General features: G+C 50.4%; 6 protein-coding genes across 7 annotated transcripts; 1 reads left to right on the top strand and 5 right to left on the bottom strand.

Annotated features, from left to right (window-relative positions):
* The first annotated feature begins 48 nt into the window (after positions 1-48).
* Positions 49-2,705, top strand: NCU00636. 2 transcript variants are annotated; one of them, XM_011394496.1, is made up of 5 exons: positions 49-382; positions 547-942; positions 1,035-1,121; positions 1,187-2,516; positions 2,569-2,705. In XM_011394496.1, exons 1-4 carry the CDS (start codon positions 374-376, stop codon positions 1,214-1,216), a joined length of 522 nt encoding a protein of 173 aa, XP_011392798.1. In that variant the 5' UTR covers positions 49-373; the 3' UTR covers positions 1,217-2,516; positions 2,569-2,705. The 2 variants fall into 2 exon arrangements, with proteins under 2 accessions (XP_011392798.1, XP_011392799.1); XM_011394497.1 differs by having other exon boundaries at positions 1,187-2,705.
* NCU16447 (hypothetical protein) lies at positions 1,787-2,249 on the bottom strand (the record flags this gene model as incomplete). The annotated part of the gene is made up of 2 exons (XM_011395114.1): positions 1,787-2,136; positions 2,189-2,249. 2 exons carry the CDS (start codon positions 2,247-2,249, stop codon positions 1,787-1,789), a joined length of 411 nt encoding a protein of 136 aa, XP_011393416.1.
* A 2,617-nt stretch (positions 2,706-5,322) lies between the features above and the next one.
* On the bottom strand, positions 5,323-6,815 carry NCU00638 (hypothetical protein; the record flags this gene model as incomplete). The annotated part of the gene is made up of 1 exon (XM_960685.3): positions 5,323-6,815. One exon carries the CDS (start codon positions 6,813-6,815, stop codon positions 6,129-6,131), a length of 687 nt encoding a protein of 228 aa, XP_965778.2. The 3' UTR covers positions 5,323-6,128.
* A 5,035-nt stretch (positions 6,816-11,850) lies between these two features.
* NCU00640 (hypothetical protein) lies at positions 11,851-12,346 on the bottom strand (the record flags this gene model as incomplete). Its single annotated transcript, XM_960687.1, has 2 exons — positions 11,851-12,021; positions 12,218-12,346. 2 exons carry the CDS (start codon positions 12,344-12,346, stop codon positions 11,851-11,853), a joined length of 300 nt encoding a protein of 99 aa, XP_965780.1.
* Positions 12,347-12,714: 368 nt separating this feature from the next.
* Positions 12,715-13,142, bottom strand: NCU00641 (cytochrome c oxidase-assembly factor cox-16; the record flags this gene model as incomplete). Its single annotated transcript, XM_960688.1, has 2 exons — positions 12,715-12,795; positions 12,879-13,142. The coding sequence occupies 2 exons, from the start codon at positions 13,140-13,142 to the stop codon at positions 12,715-12,717; spliced, it is 345 nt and encodes a 114-aa protein (XP_965781.1).
* Positions 13,143-13,505: 363 nt separating this feature from the next.
* gh35-1 (glycosylhydrolase family 35-1) lies at positions 13,506-17,812 on the bottom strand. The gene is made up of 7 exons (XM_960689.3): positions 16,672-17,812; positions 16,520-16,616; positions 16,201-16,454; positions 16,014-16,147; positions 15,826-15,954; positions 15,093-15,774; positions 13,506-15,030 (listed from the first exon to the last, which is right to left on the bottom strand). The coding sequence occupies exons 1-7, from the start codon at positions 17,045-17,047 to the stop codon at positions 13,697-13,699; spliced, it is 3,006 nt and encodes a 1,001-aa protein (XP_965782.3). The 5' UTR covers positions 17,048-17,812; the 3' UTR covers positions 13,506-13,696.
* Positions 17,813-18,428: the final 616 nt, after the last annotated feature.

The raw sequence follows: 18,428 nt of genomic DNA, 5'->3' as shown, positions 1-18,428 counted from the left end.
GATCTCAACTATTCTGTCTAGGACGAGCTTGGGCATTCCGGTACCTTCCGTGAGTATGAACACACTGAATGCGCACGGAAACGTCAGCTCCAGAGCGTCAGTGCCGTTTGTTCAGCGAGAAATTCAACTGGGCCACCAGACGAACTGTTATAGCTTCCATTCACTTGACAAATGCTCAATTTTCTGGCTTGGCGCAAAAGTTGTAAAGAACATCTTCGCCGTGAGTCGCGACCCGATCATCCCACTGGGGTAGAGTCACGTGACGGCTTCGCGATCGCCCGCATAGGCCTGCTTCAACTCTTTGCCGAGTGCAAGCAACGATACTGGCAGCGATTGACCTCCACTCCCTGACCACCTCAGAACCACCGCAAAAATGGCCGCAGTAAGTGCAATCCGTTAGTGGGGAGACTCTGGCCGTGCGACCGTTTGCCATTTATGGGTGGCTCAAGTTCGTGGCCGTCAATTGCGCCGTCGAAGCCCCGTCGCCTTGGGCCATCATGATGCCGCAAAGAAGCTGAGCTAATTTTGCCTGTCGTCGAAAAACAGCGGAACGCAGCTCTCAAGGTCGACTGGGCCAAGATCACCACCTCCCTCGGCCTTCGTGGTCAGACCGCGGCCAGCCTCCAGGCTTTCAAGAAGCGCAACGACGACGCCCGCCGCAAGCTCCAGCAGCTCTCGGAGCTCCCCACCACCGTCGACTTCGCCGCCTACCGCAGCACCCTCAAGAACCAAGCCATCGTCAACGAGATCGAGAAGCGCTTCACCTCTTTCAAGCCCGCCACCTATGACGTGAACCGCCAGCTCAAGGCCATCGAGGCCTTCGAGGTTGAGGCCATCAAGAACGCCGAGGCCACCAAGACCAAGGTCGACCTTGAGCTCAAGGATCTCGAGAAGACTCTCACGAACATCGAGACTGCCCGTCCCTTCGACGAGCTTACTGTGGTATGTTCTGGACGTCTAGACGACGGACGAGGACGAGGGCGCATGGAGTCCTGGGACTGGGCCATGATGCTGATCATCGAGTTTGCGAACAGGACGAGGTTGCCGCTGCCGAGCCTTCCATCGACGAGAAGACCTCCAAGCTTGTCTCCAAGGGCCGCTGGTCCGTTCCTGGCTACAAGGTATGTTCATGTCCCAGAACTGGGACTTGGGTGGTGGATGATGCATATACTGACCACGACAACAGGAGCGTTTCGGCGATCTCTCCGTACTATAAATGGCGACCCCTCAGTCAACGCTTCCATTTGTTTATGTACTCTAGCATTGTAGATAGCAGGAATGCGCCAAGGAACTACGGATCAGTCGCATTCTCTATCTCTCACTTTGACTTCTGACAACCGTTACAATACTTCACGAACCTTCTTTCAGTCACTCACATCCGTTAACGCAGCTAGCTCACTCACTTACCTCCCAGCCGGCTCCGAGGACGCTCACCTCACTTTCCTCCCCCTGTTACCTCTCTGATTCAAGCAACCGTCCAAACCCCCAAGTCATCTCTCATCGGCCTCCCACGTCCTCTCGAACAGCGGCGCCTTCAACCAGGACGTATACGGCCACCCGCCCTCACCACATCGTCCATGACCTCGACCCCGACCTCCTCCAACGCCTTGACATAACACAGCCCTTCCGAGTACAGACTGTTGTTCGAGCACAGCTGGATCCACGTCCTCAGCAACCCTTTTCAGTATTTCATCATCTGGCCTCAAGGCGGCATCCTCTCCAGCCCGTCCTGCAGCACTGCCCACTTCATTCGCCTGAGCAGCAGCGAGTTCCACAAGGAAGAATGTTAGGCGCTGGTGTGCAGAAACCGAAAGTGCAGCGGCATGTAAGGATCCAGGCCGCTGAAGGCGTCGCTAGTGCCGGGACTGTGAGATCCGGTTGCTCCTGAGCTTGGGAAGATGCTGCAGGGCTGTCGTCTGCTTGGGGAAGCGGTAAAATGCTCATAGTTTATCACTGGGATCTGGTCAAGGTTTCCTTCATCGGCGGACAGCGAGGCGAATGTCGATGGGACAGTGAACTCGGTCTTGGCCGCGGTAAGGAGAGATGGCGATCCCGAGCTCCGGAGGCTAGTATGTTGAGCGTTGAGTGAACAGCATTCTGCTGCGAAGGCGGCTTGGTGCTCGGTTGTGGGGAGACCTGGGCGTGATTTTTTTTTAAGACTGGATTTCTCATCGGAGGCGAGCCATACCGAGTATAGGGACACCCGAAAGAAGGGGAGTGGGGGGCATTCGGAGGAAGATGGCGTTCATCTTGGTCTTCTTTTTTGTGAACGTTCAAGAAGGTAAGTGTTGTCGGCTGTTCGAACGAGCGGCGTGACGGTGTCTCACAGAAATGTGGGGGAAGATGAGTGAAGTTGGCTGTTCAGCTGGTAAGGCAGACACTACCCATTCTGATGTGCTCACATGGTAGATCATCAAGGGAGTATCTCTCAACTGGAGATCTTTACTTCGCTTTGATCGGAAGCGGGTTCTATTCGAAACCCATTGGTCGTTGTGAATGCAACTTCTCTTTGTGTAGTATGTGAGTTCACATCGACCCGGGTCTGAATGAAGCTGACAACACTCGCAGTCTACCCTTGGGTCAATAACTCTGATACATCAAAAGACCATGCCATTGCTTCTTGGTCCTCACCAGGCTTTGGTAATAAGGACAGACGTCGTCTCGTCATCTACGAGTGTCTCCTCCTATGGTTCATATGTTCCCGATGAGACTTTTACGTGAAGTTGCCTTTCGCTTGTCATTTCGAGGTTCCTCCATACCGAGGATGGCGCACCATACCTGACACCTCCTCTGGTTTATCGTGCTCAGGCACATGTTCCATGTATCATGGCACTATGTTTCGCGATTCCTATTCCATCAACCTACCTTACGAATCTTGTTTATACAACGCTGTGGATTTCCAACACGTAAGACTCCATAAACAAACAGGGAAGCCATCATAACTTATATCCATACTGCCCTCATAGGTTCTTCTTCAGGTCCTGGATTATAAGTGATGACAATCTTCCATGCGTCCGGAGTTTCTCTGAGGTAGACAGGTAGGTAAAGAACTCCAACACTAGGGGTTCATTTGATTTATGCCATCGCAATCGCCACCTGAGGAAATTCAATTCTGCTCGTATATCAACAAGTCAGACCACATCCTATTTCCACCAGAGGATTCGCTTATGTCTGGTTCTCTAGTGGTAACGCAAGTATCACCAATGTTGAAGACTGTTTTCTAAACAACATGTATCGATCTAGGTTTGCAAAGGATTGGCAACTGAAATCCATCATTGCGAGCTGCGTATGACCTGACCTTACTACTCCGCCTGCCACAATTCCTGCCATTGTTCCTTCCATCGTTCTTTCCACCATTTCTGCCGCCGATCTTGCCGTCTGCCTGGCATGCCCTTCGATTAGTTCCCCAATAACAGACATCGGATGACGGATGACATCTGCCCGCCGTCCCGCGTACCTTCCAAGTCTACTAGTGTACCTTGACCTGACCCAGGCACCATTGGCAGGCACCATATAAGGTTTCCACATGTTATCTAGCCTCTCTGCCACAGCGGGAAGCCCTGTGATTCCATTCCATGGCACAATGGTTACCGTTGATGAATAACTTAGCGCGGCGATTTTCGTAGGGTCTGCAGCTGGGCCATTGTCGTTCGTTCTACAAGCCTACCTGGGCGACTTAGCTTTTTTTTATTCCTTCATTAGATGGAGGAACAGTTGAGAATGTTGAGAATGATGGCTTTTGCATTTATCTTTGTCATTTTGAGGTTTCGAAAAGGGTTTGTTTGTTTGTTTGTTTGTTTGTTGATAAGGAGGTTGGAGATGACACTTGGGAGGTGGAATGGAATGGGTGATGTGATGTGATGTTATGTTTATCAGCATTGACGAACTGTGATCTCGCTTTCTTTGCAGTGTACATCCAATCCAGTCTCTTGGTACCTAGGTACCTTCGAGACCTCAAGATTGCTTAATGAATCGCGAAGCGCGCATGTGTACCCTACCGCCGTCAACAAGTTCAGAGCCCGCAAAGGCTGCAATCAGAAGCGAAGGCACCATTGTAATTCTGATGGCCTGTTCCCACCTTCGATGGCACACTCCGTAAATATTCCTCGCTGCGGTTGATGGTCCCCATCACTGAAACACTACCTATTATAGACCTCGGCACTTATTGCTCTCCAAGTCCAATGCTTCCAAGGCTCACTGTTGCTCTTCGATATTCTCCGATACTCCATGGTTGTATATAGTAGGAGGAATGTTTGGATTATTGGCGGAAGAGAAGCTGCCCTACAGGTGACTTTTTGTTTCCTGAATCCTCGATTTGTAATGCTCGTGCGGTGTTTATCGATCGGTAGCCATCTCATAAGCTGTGAACATTTGTGGTGAGATAGGTAAATGTAAACAGCCGCCAAGTAATAACGTTATGTTACCTCGTACCAGCTTCAACGACACACCTGTCGCCTTTACCAAGCTTTTGACCATCTCGATATACGTACCTCTACATGCAACCACGCAAGTTGATTATCTGCCGACTATCGAGTCGGTTCGTTCCCGTTAAATGTAACCTTACCAACGTCTACCACACTCGCCTCTCAGACTTCATCTGCAATTTTCCTTGGAAGGGCGGGCAACCTTCCAAGTAATCTTGCTTTTCGGTCAGGAGCGTCGTCCTTGTTGATGGGTAGTGACAAACCGGATGTTTCGTTCCAGTCGGCGTGGAATTTCTGGGATGGGTTACATCAATGGAACAAATATAAAGACTTATGACTTGTGAAGAAGCTTGGTATATAGGACTTAAAAGCTTTCTAGCTATGCCATGTCGTCACGGATTGGGTAAGAGGCATCTATATAATCAAATGGTTTTATGCTGGTTGGGATGTGAAATGAAACTCGCACCTAAATAATAATAATACCTAGCCTTATTCCCTAGCTATAATCTTAGCACAGCGCCATAATGGCATGGGGCCCCTCTTCAGGTTTTCAGTAGGCGGAACCTTGCGACACTCGCACATAAAGCTATGTTATACTTCAGTTTTATGGTTCGTTCCTCAACCTCTTCTGTTATGATTGTATGGACTGTTATAGTTCGAGCTTCGACTTCTTGACTGGGCTACCTTTATGCTTCCACAGCTGAGCTGGACAAGAACGAGATGAAAGGAAATGTGTTCCGTCCGGAACTTACCACCGGGCTATTTGCTCACGGACTTGCAGACAAGGGTTCTGCAATTTTCATTAGCTGTTGGGTTGGCGAGATTAACATGTGAGACAACATTTGAATGATATCACGATGAAGGACAGCTGGTCGTAGAATTAATGTTGAGACGTAGTCGACACAATGATTGCTTTATTCCTAATCACTACGCCATGCCATGCCTCATCATACGATGTATGATGTATATGGACTCCCATTCCACCCATTCCTGTGTGGGTATTTCCCAGTTCCAGGTTCCCATTTCCGGACCTTCCCTTCCGAGAACTTGACCGGCGTACCGGAGAGAACTCGGCGGATGGAGAAAGAAGAGATATTTGCAAACAGATCCCTAAACCCAACGCCAATGCCACTTCCAACTTGTGAAGATACGTGGCTGAAATGCTTGCTACCCCTTGATCGATGCAGAATGGGGTTGTTAAGACACTTTTGAAGAAAACGGTATCAAGGGGAAGACAAAAACATGAAAGCAAACAGAAAAAAGAAAAAAACGAAGACAAAAAAAAAAGAAAAAAAGAAAAAAAGGAAAAAGAAAAGAAAAGAAAAAAACCAAGGCGCCATACCCATGGATCCCCAACCCCGTTCCCAATAATGCAGTGACCGACCGAACCCCGGACCCGACCTGGGACCCGGTTCCAAAATTGATGCTTGATGTGACAAAGGAAATGAGTGAGTTTGTGTTACAGGCGCAAGTGTTGTTGCTTGTTGTTGGGAATAAGAAATGGTACTGAATCAAGTGACAATGACAAATGGGTGGTGTGTAGGTAATACAATCCGTCCCTAATCAGATGTAAAGGGATCGAATGAGAAGTGAGGTATGAAGTGAAGAACAACACAAGCATGGTACAAGAGAGAGGAAAGTGGTTGGAAGACAGACGGATGGAGGGCGAGAATAGGGAGAGAGAGATCTCAAGATCCCAAAACTTCAATCCATATCAAGATCAAAGCACTCTTCCTCATCAGCCATTGGCGCCTCCAACTCAAAGATGACGCCTCTCCTCTTCCAACCGCCTCTCTTGATGAAATCGTCAGCGGCATCCAGACCTCGTGGGCGTGCCATGGCTGCCGAGACTTCCTTTTGGGGACCCTGACGAGGCTTTGGTGCCACCGTTAGGCCGACACAATAGTTCGAATCCATCGAGTCGCTGCTGAAGCTGCTGCTGAAGCTGTCGGTGCTTGGAGTGGGAGAAGAAGGCGATGCCACGCCTGCTGAACCATGTGCTGGAGCTGATGTACCTGGTGTTGACTTGTTGGGGTGAAAGCCAAAGTCGAAGCCGTCGTAAATGACCGTTGTTGGCGTGGTAGGCTGGTGAGAGTGGTGATGTACACGTGGCGTTGTCGTGTAGTGATGCTGAGCGTGATGTGGCTCGGGCAGACTGCGCGAGGGCCGGCGTGGTCCAGCCTCACTGATGTTCAGAGATGGCCGATGAGTGACGGTTAGGTCGGGAGGATGGCATCTCAGGGGATCGAAGGCCATCCTCCCGTTGCTGCTGGTGGTAGAGGAGCGGGAATCCATGGATGAAGCATCGCTTGGGTATCTGGCGTGTTCAACCTTGCTGCTGAACGAGTGGCCGGACCTCATGGATTTATGGCTCCGGAAACTTCGGAGCATCTTGTGGTTTGGCGTATGGTGATGATGGCTGGTGGTTATAGGGATGCAGAGCATAGCCTGATGCGGACTCGAACAAATGGCGAGAGACAACTTCCTCGTGATTTGCAATGTCGGTAGTGGTGAAGCGACTGAGCTAACCCCAGCTACTGAGCCGGTTGGAGAATATCGAAAGGAGGAGGGGGGCAAGGGAGCTTTATTTAGGTGGCAGCGTGGTGTAAGCCAGCAAGCGGGGGAATCCACCGAAACTTTGGTCTAGTGAAGACGTGGACGCAGCAAAGCCGAGCCCGATAAATTAACTGTGCGCTATGTTAAAAAGAAACAGATCGGGTGGAGCCTGTCTAACCAATGGGGTGCTATGAGTACCTTGGCGTTTCTAGCGTGCACTATGATGTTTCTTACGATGCGCCAAGAAGATGGTAGAAGAGTTAGAGAACAGAACGTAAGAGAACGTAGAACCACGAAGCGTCGGTTTAAAAGTTAAAGTCTAGGAGTTGAAGATTACGCCCAAAAGAGGAACAACTAGAAGTAGAGCTACCGGGAGCTTTGAATTCATAAAACCGCCGCCATTGTGCACGCCTACAGCTATACCTCCAATTATCTACCACAGCCTTGGTTGCTTAGCTTAAGCCTGGCTGTCAGCTTACATGACTCCACACCGCTGGTTTATCAGAATACACAGTCGATTTATCTGGCTTGCAACAAACCTCGTGAATGCTTTGCTAGCTAGCGTGCCTCTAGGTAGTGTGATGTAGTGTACACTAGACAGATTGCCTTGCCAGGTTGACTAGGAACAGGGTATTGGGATTTCCCTTGGGAGTGAGGGGTGCCACCGTGCCTCTGTAGATCACGACGCCCCCCTGACATGGCAAAACAAAATGCTGTCTGTACCTTGCATCTCCGCATGTGGGTTCCATTCAGCTGTCTTGCCCTGGAACGTATTCGTGAGCGTCGGACTTTACCACACATCCTACAAAATTCATCCACAATTCTATGATATCACATACGGGAAGACGGGATAAACTAGTGCTTTTTTTGAAGCTTCATACATTCGTTCCTATCTTCTTGATTTCAAAATGCTTGTGTTGTTATTTTTCTGTGTTAATTTACAGACCTCAACTGCAAGAACCACGCTAACAAACGTTCCAGGTTGAAGTGGTGTAAGGGTGCCGCGTTGACATGTGCGCAACAAGTCACCACCATGGTTTCTTCCTATCAAAAAGTCCCAATCAAGCAGTAAACCCCGTGCTACGTTACTCTGTGGATACCTTGCTGGCAGCCTTCCACTCCCACGCTCCCTATCAGGAAGTGAGAAAAAAAAGGAAAAAAACAAAACAAAACAGCATGTGTTGACAGGGTACGTCATGATCGGGCATTGCACGAATGCCATCATCGATGCAGTCATAGGGCCTCCTGATCAGTGCAATTGTGCCCCCCTGCTCGTTTCAAAACAAAAATTCACCGTTTCTGACGCAAAAGATCAACCGCAGCGCTTGCGGGCCGCTCAGTGGACGGATGACAGGACTACCAGGAAGAACGATGATCTGGAGAGCAATGCTACTGGAAGGGACTCTCAGTCTGTGATAATCGAGAGTGTTCGCATCTGATGCCACTGAGGGAGTGATATCTGTGCATGTCTGTGCTCTTCCCTTCGGTGAACCATGAGACCTCCAAAAGGAAAGAAAGCACTGCTGCACCGGGCATGCTAGGTCGGCTCAACTTTACAAACTTCCGTACTGTGTATATCGGCGAGGTCGGATCTCGCGCTCGGCATGGCCTGACAACCATCGGTGACTGCAAAGATTTTTTTTTTCATCCTCCGCAGTTCCCTCTGCTCGCTCCCTTCCAAGCCTTTCTCTCTTCATCATAAGCCCATCATGACAAATATGCCACCAGCTCATATCCACACAGGCACGGCCCAAGACGTCCAAAAGAACATAACTCCGGCTTACACGGGCAGGGAGTGGCAACTATCATCCTCCAAAGCTCCACAACACAGCTCGTTTTCAACCGTTTGATGCCAGGCAGCCAAGTCTCCAAGCCCGAACGCATCGCCTCATCGGCATGTAATTCCCAGGTGTTCGTTCGCCGCAGGGCGATCCGGTAACCGAAGCAGCAGGCAAGCAGCAGGCATTTACGGCACCCCAGTTGGGGACCAGGAATGCTTGGCTCTGCATGGCATTGCAAAAAGCGTGGAAAGCATGCGAGAACGAAAAACTCGAATCTGTTTGGCAAGGTCATGCTGCACCTTCTGATTGGTTTGACAGCAAATTAGAAAGATCCAAGCCAAGCCTTTTGCCAAGGACAGGCAAGACACTCAGGCACACACAGCCTGCAAGGCTGTGATTCCTGAAATTCCGAGCAGCGCTGTTGGAGTGGGTGTTTGCAACGCCATCATCCACATTGGTGGACTGTGATCACTGGCGTTGTGTGTGATGACTTTTGATGAACCTGATGACTGTGAAAGGTATGCACACACTTGTGAGTGCCTAGCGTGTGTTTTAGCGTTGCGTGGAGAACTTCTTTGAAGCTGTGTGAGGATTATTGATCGGCTTTTTGTCGTCCGCACCATTTCCTATCTCGGACTGTAAGTCGCCGAACCCTCAAGATGCCGTGCCGAATGTGCATGGGTTCGGGGGATTCCATGTGCACGTTACACAGGAGATTGGTCGTGATCGCCGGGAAAGGAAAAAAGAAGCAAAGAAGAAAAAAAAAGTTGCAAATCGAATAAACAAACACCCCTATTGTACTTCCCGATCCCGAAGACATGGTCAACATGGGTTGTTTTCTAATGCCAAGAACCTCCGCCGGCCAGATGATTTTTTTTTTTTTCCCTCCCCAGGTTCAGTGTCTTGCAGGACGTACCATAGGACACCGCATATGTAACCGGGCACCTCTCGCTAAACACTTGTTTGATCGGGTTAGCACGATTTCCCTCACAGGACCCGAACGCAAGTTCAGCAATCGTGGAGACATGCAGTAGCATCGATCTCAATTCGGAGTCAGCTTTGCTTACCAGGCATCAGCTTAACCCCCCTGCCTCTCACGATCCCCAATCTCATTCTTATGTACACTCCGACACTACTGATTACTACACTACATACGGCGAGTCTGGCGAGGTCCATAAAAGTAGGGCAAGGCATGCGTATGTACCTCAAGCAAGTCCATACACTACTGGCTACTAAATTTCAGCTTGACCCCATCTACGGCTCTAGCGTACCGAGCTTGCAATCTCTCGCTCTCCAACACACAAAAGTTGCGTGCTGTAGAGTGCGCGTGCCTGAAAATCACCTCTTTATTGCGTTAAGCTGCAAAAAAAACCTAATCACACAGATCGAGCTATTCCAGACTGGACGAAGCTTATCGTGATCCCCTGCGAACATCGCAAAGTGTCGTGATTTGTGATTTGGCCTCTTTTTTTTTCTCCGAAAAGCGACGGTGTGATGCGATGCTCACTTCTTTGCAGACTGCAGTTCTCGCTTCCCCCCGTCCCTCCCCTCCCCTCCCCTCCTCTCCCCTCCCCTCGATCCCGACTGGAGTTTCTTGTCTGTTAAGCTGAAGGGATCTTCAGTCGGGGACCTGGATGGAGCTTTATTTTGCGTTTGCAAACCTTTGTGTCCAAGTATTGATCTCCGAAAGCTATTGTAATTGGTATTTCGAACTCCCAACAGAGTAGGTACATTTCCTACCGACATAGTGTACATAGCATACACTACACTACATACTAGATGTGGTGTCGTCATAGCTGAGGTGTGGAGAGAACACCTCCACTCCACTGTATGTGGATGTCCAGTCCGTACACCAATGGCGGGGTCCACGTACCTGCGTAAACCTCGTTTCACTGCAGCTGTGTGTCTTGGAGGTTTGCTTTGTCTCCGTCGTCAACAACACCACCTTGCGCATCGCCCGAGGTGATGGGCAAAAAATAATCAGTGTATGTCTAAGCTCCCTCGAAGAGAGTCTTTCAGTGCCGCGAATCGATTTTGTGACACGTTGTTTACAAACCGAGCACATAAAAGCGTCTCGCTTTGTGCGGCGGGCTGCCGTAGACAATGTTCGCTGTGCAGACTCTCTTTGAAAGGGACCTCTGCGTAAGCGTTCAGTATTACCTATCAAAACCCTCTACGATCATAGGAGAAGAAGAAAAATGGGCAATCGACTTTTTTAACATGCTCTTACAGCTTCAACTCAATCAAATGTCCGTTCTCAGCTGCTAACCCCGGAGTGCTGCGCAAAGAGGTTCCACAAGGCTCCGTAGTGTCGGCTTCTCGGCTAAGAAGGGACAACGCCTTCCAGGACGCCGGAACGCCGAGGGGGCGCAGGGCGCAACGGACATCGTTGATGATAACGGACAGACTTACCTCTTCGGGGATTTCTTGTCGTCAGACAGCGTCTCAGATTTTCCATCGGTTCATTTGCCGTATCTTCCAGTTCCAAATATTCGTCCTGCTCGTGGTTGTCCACAAAGTCGTCTGTAATGTATGTACTGCGTAGTGTACGCACCGGGTCGAAAGGCGTCAAGTTACATACGTCAAAGATAAGCCTCGGCCACCGGATCGGCAACCAATAAGGCTTCTCAAATCCGTATCCTTCATTTTCTGCTTTTTAATACAGGCAAATCGACCAAGTTTATAAAGACCGTTCCCAGCTTCAAGTATTGATGATCATCACGCCTATGACGATATGGCAAGTATTGTGGTGTACGACTATGCAGAAGATGATGTATGTATGGCCCGCGCACGTCAGACAATGTGTCAAGTCTCGCTTTATTCTTGGACCTCTTTCCGGGAAGATCTTCTTTCTGAAACGAGACCGAATGCGACAATGAGGAAAGTGATGTTGTGCATTTCCCAGTCGGTCATGTCCTCTTGCAGGATTGCCATCTTGCAGCGGAAAGGCAACATTCTGACGTTCTTTTTCCAAAGAAGCAATGCAATGACTGTGCCGCACAAGGGGGCTTTTCTGGAAGTGCAATGTCTGTCCTAGGTATTCGCCATGAAGGCAGCTGAGCAAACATCAAATAAGAGTTGTAGTAGGTCTAGATTTTGATTCTATCCCTCCAGCTGAGAGAGTTCTCCCTCCCATTGCTCCCCCTTCTGGACATATGTCCAAGCCCAATTGCACAGATATCTGCTGCAGGTGCACCAGCAGCATTAGCCATTTTGGTTCCTGAGTCACCCGTCGTCGGTGGCTCGACCGGGGTAAGGTACTAATGTGTGTGTGTGCACCGGCATCATGTCACGCGGCTGACAAGAACGGCGCAATATCCGCTGCTAGTTCAGGTACCCGTCACGGCAACCGACTAGTCACATTTCCCGTTCCACAAATCCGTGCTATCGGTAGTCAACCTGATGACCTCTCTCAAGCCTCCCTTGACCGTGCTGCCGTTTAATGCCCTGGCGTACCTGCTCTCCAAATTGGCGTGGAAACAGGACTGAGTGTGCTGCCTCGGCCTTAGTGAGAGTTGCGCCCAAAACATAAGACAGTTCGCCGCCTTCTCCTGCTGAGACCTTTTGTACTCCCCCAAAGGGCATCTTGGTGCGCAAGGAGGGTCGGAAGCCGAACCCGTATAAGAACTAACATGCCTCTCGGTCATCTTTCTCCCTCCACAAAGACGCAAACGATAAACGGCTCAGCCTCGACGCCTTATCGCACTTGAGCCAATCGCCGGAGCCCCAGGCCCCTGGGGGACGCTCCAGCCCATTGGATGAATAGCCCTTGATCGTTGCCGAGTACGGGACTTCAAAGATGTTCGTTTTCCTTCTCCCTGCTGATCATAAAGTGCCTTTTTATTGCCTTAAATCGACATGACATTCGGGTTGCAACCAGGGTTGTTGTGGTATTGTCTGATGTGTGTGTGTGTGTGTGTGTGTGTGTGTGTGTGTGCGCGCGCAAAACGTCTTCAAAGCAGACCATCGGACTCTCCCTTCAGGCGTTCGACACGCTTTTGTTCCCAGTTGTCGAGATCCTTCGCCGCCAGTCTCTGTAGCCCGGATGTCAGCAAAGTTAATTTTAGATATAGAAAAGCCCCTCCTAGACCATCAGAAGCTCATCGTCGAGACTTACGTAGTACTCCTCCCGAATGTCCACCCTGCGCTTCCTCTGACCCAGACCCAACTCCTCTTCACGCGACACCTGTCGGACCTTCCGGTCGTACTTCTCGTAGCGAATTGCGGCGGCAGGGGTAAGGATGAAGGAGCCGGCAACAATAACCGACATGAAGGGAAGACCAAAGAGAAGGAAGGGGTGCTTCTTCATCATTGCACGGTATTTGGCGGCGAAGGTGTTGGTGTTCGCCGTCGAGGGAAACTTTTTGCTTTGGAACGTCATTTTGCCGAAGAAGCCTTGCGCAAGCCGGTGATCAAAGGTTGGAATATTATTCGATATCTTGATAATTATCGCGTACAGTTGGAGGCTAGGTCGACATCCGAAGTGGGCAGAAACGTCACGGTTCAACAAGCATTCGATGTCAAAGTTAAAGAAGCATTGACGGAATGATGGATGTGACGACGGGGCCGGAGTGTGCAAAAGCTCAGGTGGGGCCCGTATGCACCGAAACCCGACGTGGTTGCGGATGGTTCATTGTGGAGGGTTAGGGTTTCACTGCTGACACCTACGACAAAACTCACAAGAGAACTTGGACAGACCTTGACCTGCGATTGTCTCCCAACAGAAGTTGAAAAGTGAATTGATTGCGGTAGATATGTGTTTAGAGAATGTAGAGCACATTGGCTTCTCAATACACAAGATTCATTGTACTGAAATACGTTAACCGATCTACGTCTCAAGAACGAGGACCAATCACCTCGCCCATCGCCAAATGGGATACTAAAAGCCGATAGATAATAATCATCACACGTAACCTTAACAGATACCTCACCACCTCAGTAAGCACCTGTCCTCTTTTTCCACCCTCCCGCATTCACAACCTCCACCTCCTTTCTCCCCGTCCTCACCGGCGTCCCCGCCTCCACCCTCAACCCCGGCACCTGTGCGCCCTTCTTCCCCGTAGCCCAAACCGCCAAGCCCACCCAATTCTCTCCTTGATAATTCAATATCCCCTCAGGAACAGGGAAACTACTCTGTGGACCGATGTGGCCTACGTACCGTCCGTACTGGAAACCATTGACATAGAGCCAGGCTCTGTATTCCTGTCCTGACTCCAAAGAGGTGGAGTTGTCAAAAACCAAGCGGAGGGGAATATCATACTGCGAGGAAGGGATGGAGAGGAGGAAAGAGGTGGTGTAGAAGGCTACGCCTGATGAGGAGAGGCCTGTGAAGGGGGTCGAGGCATTGGAAGAGGAGAAGGAGGAACTAGGAGGGGAGGGCAGGTGGTAACCTTGTCGTTCAATGAAAAGACCGCCTTCGTTTAGAGGACCCCGGGCTTTATCGCGGTATTGCTCGCCGCCCAAGTTGCCGGTGAGTTTCCAGGTTATGCTGGATTTGGGCAAAGTGGTGTTGGTATTAGAAGTAAGGGAATAGTCCAGAATGCCCCGCGGAAACTTCATGCTGTCATCGCCAACTGTCCAGTCCTCGTCCAGACCCATATTGTCGATCAACACAGTGAAAACGTAGTGCTGCCCTGCGACGAGCGGGGAGGGAAGGTCGTACGTGTCGTTGTGCACCGAAGCCGCGCCGCTACCGGGCCAGCTGCCCACAAAAGAGGAGTTGAGCCAGACGGAGGAGCCAAAGGCGCTGCCACCTATCGTGGAGATGAACAGCTTAGTTTCAGCGCCCGTGGCAGTGAAGTGGCCGCGAAAGAGCAGGGCGCCGGTGTGGAAGCCATAATCAGAGGCGTAGAGGGAGACGGGGGTCTTGAGCGGCCCGACGTAGGTGTTGTTGGTGGATTTGAGGTTGGCCGAGGGCCAGGCTGAGTCGTCATAGTCGGGTTGGATCTCGGGGAGGGAGTCGATGTAGTACCATTTGGCCGTGGAAAGGTCGGGCAAGGAAAAGGATGGGGCCTCGTGGTCGATTTCAACGATGTAGTTGCCCTCGGAGTCTACTCGGTACTCGGTGGTCTCCCCGTTGATTTGGAGCTCGGAAACACCAAGGGGCACGCCGATCACTTCGAGTGTGGTTGTGGTGTTGAAGTCGGCTTGGAGTGACAAAGAAGTGCCATTGATGGAAGCCGATCTGATGAGGTATCCACCATTTACAATCAAAGAGGACAATGAATTGGCGATCTGGGGTGCCCAGTAGTGGTATGCAGTGTTGCGATCTAGTTCGTCAATTCGTTAGCGATGAGACACTCCAAGATATGGGAGGTCAAACTGAACTGACCCAAAATGTAGATATGCAGATTTCCTGCCTTGAAGATCCTCCTTTCGGAGTTCGTCTTCCACTGTACAACAGTGAACGATTTCTTGTCATCCTTCTTGACCGTTTTCACCTGCACCGGCGGGCCTGTTGATGTCCACTTGACTTCATCGGCAATTGCAAGCTCGTGCGTTTCTCCTTCACCACCATACACCACTAACACCGTTCTATCGCTGAACTTCTTCCAAGTAAAGATCTCGGCTGTCGAGTAGATCAATTTGTGGTCATCGACAGAATAATCCGCGACGTGTATTTTGCTGTCTCGTCTGCTCAAAGTGAGGAAACCGCCCAGAATGGGGATACTCAAATTTCCAGCCGAGGTTGGCAGCGAGAGGGTGTAAGGGGTTGAAGCAAGAGTCTGATAGTCGGTGTGGCGAACAACGTAGAACGAGCCTCCCTCCGGGGTATAGTTGACTAGAGCAGTTACAGTGATGTCCGTGTTCGGGCTGTAGATGCCCGTTCTATTGCTAGTGTCAGGTGTAGCTGTGAGGTATCCAGGTGAAACCTTTAGGAAGTTGGCTTCCAGTTTCAACTCCGAATACTTCTCGCGAGAAACGGTACGATCCTCAGCTATGGCAGCAGCATAGTCGTATGAGGTGTAGCCTCCCGGATGCCCCAGGTTACCCCAGTTGGTGCCTCCGAAAATCTGCTCTGGTTAGGCCTGGAGTTGTGAGGCGGGTATTGGGGAGTAGCATACCATATATAGGTTAAAGATGGTAACGCCAGAAGCAAACATGTTCTTGTAGAAGACACGGACTTGCTCATGGTTAATGAGTTGCTCGCACTGGTCAAAGCCATATCCACCCCATGGGTCAAAACTGCCTCCCTGCTCGGACAGTCAGCCTAAGTTCGGTGGACTTTTAAACTTGGTATTAGAATACGTACCTGAAACTCTGGTACGGTGTATGGAGTAGAAGGGCTAAATTTCAGGTGCTGGGCACGGTACTGCGTAATCAAGTTACCCAAAGGCCATGTTGTGGGATTTTTGCAGTCGAAACCCAAGGGATAGCCATCGTGCCCTATGCACATTGTCAGTCAAGCGTATCCTCAGTCCTTAAAAGATCTCACGTACCGTAAATATCAACCTCGCCTTTTCCCGAGCCAGGTAGATTGTGACCCCCAGTCCATGAAGCATCGTTGCTCATCATAGGGAGCACAATACCGGCGTTTCGCGCCTGATCAATCACATATTGCATGTAGTCAGGATCCGGAAATTTAACGCCTGAAGCGGCACCGGTATACTCGTTCTCGGGTTGGTACAAGATGATGGGGCCACCGTTGGTTATCTGGTACTTGGCTATGAGCTTGTCGACGTTCGCGACGTAGCTTTCGGCTCTGTCAGTCCAGTTTCTGAATGGAGAAAAGTTTGATTATCGAGGCTCTCCACTTACTTGTCGGTAGCAGCGAGGTACTCTGGGTCTGCAGTCCTCAAGTGTCCTTTGATTCTTTGGAGCCAGCCTGGAAAGCCGCCTCCAGACGCCTCGGCATCTGTAGGGTTGTAAGCAAGCTGCACTCGACGTGTTCCCATATGGGGGAGACTCACTGATGTAAGGTCCAGGTCTCGCGATTAGGTACATGCCCGCCTCCTTGGCCGCCTCGAAAAATGCCGAATAGTCAAAGATACCTTCACCACGGAAGATTCCCGGTTCTCCCTCCAGTAATGCCCAGTCGAGATAGAATGAGACGGTATTGAGGCCGAGAGCCTTGACCTTCTGGAAGATATCCAGCCATAGTGACGGAACAGGCAAGCGAAAAGGATGGACCTCGCCGCTGAAGATCATCAACCGCTCACCTTTGATAAATAGCGAAGAGTTATCGAACGTGACGATATCCTGAAGAAGTGTCTGCGGCTTCAAGGTCTCGGCGTGTCCCAAACCTGCCGCTGCAGACACGGCCAACAGGACGGAGAGCGGCCTCATGATGCGATCCTTTGCTGTGAAATCACAAAGGACAGTTGACAAGTCGCGGATGCAGCCACGATGGGAGAAAGACGCAGGAACCAGGCATTAGGAAACTCCTTATATCTGTAGTTTGTTTCCACTCGGTCTATGGTGTCATACGTACCTCAGATATTTTCCAATGGACGGGTACCTGCTAAGAATAGCTTGACTATCCCAGTTGGCGTAGCTAGGCCGCATCCAGCCTCCCTTTGCCCTTCCGCCGTCTGCTTTTGAGGGTATACCGCATACAATAACCAGAACTCACCTCATACAAGCCGGATTTATCTGAACACAGAACTAAGCTCAACATAGTCTAGTACATCAGATGACGATGCTAGAATCCGGTTTGATAGAAAAGATGCGGTAGTCCCTTGGTGACGCCGTAGCCGAACGACACCCATCCGCTGTGTTGTTGAGCATTGCGACCCAGCGCCATGTTGTGCGCATCGGATGCCGGCTCGATTGTGGTGGGTTTTGGCATTAAGCCGAGGCGGGAGATGCACGGTAGGCGCAGGAACGAGATAAGATCAGCGGCATTTCAGGTTCGCATGCTGAAGTTTACAAGTTGGACCGACCTCAAAGGGCCGGAAGCTGGTGCGTGATTCGTGGGGTATTTGGCCGTGTATCGGTGCATCTCGAATTCGCTGCAGATGAAGTCATATGAGAAGACGTTGTTGACCGGGAAGAAAAGGCGGCCAATGCTACTGGAAGTTTGGCGCTGGACGGAAGAAGGCTACATCGACCCACTTTACCTATGTTCTGTGCAAGGCAAGGGAACGGGAAGAAACTCAACTTTCAGTTATGAGGGGAAGGTTGAGAGGGGTAGTTTCGAGGATCACGGAACAAGCCGATGATGACTACTGTTTATGGCAGGAGCGTGGGAGGTTCTTTCGTGTTGATTAGGTTCTCCCTTTCTTTTTGGAATTTTTGTGGACCCATCGATGCATCTCCATTTTCCAGACGACGTGGAAAACTTGAGGCATTGCCCAAGACGATTGGCTGCACGCAAGTCCGTGAACATAATGTCATACGATATGGACAGGTTTTGGCCTGGTATATCCTGAGGGCCTTCAACCCATTGCGGTCTAAATCCTGGGCTCGCTGTAATTTTCACCAACAGCCCTCACTTGACCATCACACGGGAGCGTCTTCGTGAAGAGAAGGTGCAGTGACGGATGATGACCAGTATCAAATTGAAGAAACGTGGTGGAGACTACCCCACGGGGTTAAAAGTTCACTTCAACCCGCAACAGCTAAAGTATGTTCTCATTGGTGCGCATCAAAGCATGTGGGGTTCTGCTCGGTCTGCTCTTTCCCGGTTCCATCCCAGCTCCTTCAACTGTCAGAGGCGGGAATAGTA

Source organism: Neurospora crassa, linkage group I, assembly GCF_000182925.2.
Source record: "Neurospora crassa OR74A linkage group I, whole genome shotgun sequence".
Classification (NCBI taxonomy): domain Eukaryota; kingdom Fungi; phylum Ascomycota; class Sordariomycetes; order Sordariales; family Sordariaceae; genus Neurospora; species Neurospora crassa.
This window is presented reverse-complemented; position numbering and strand designations above follow the sequence as displayed.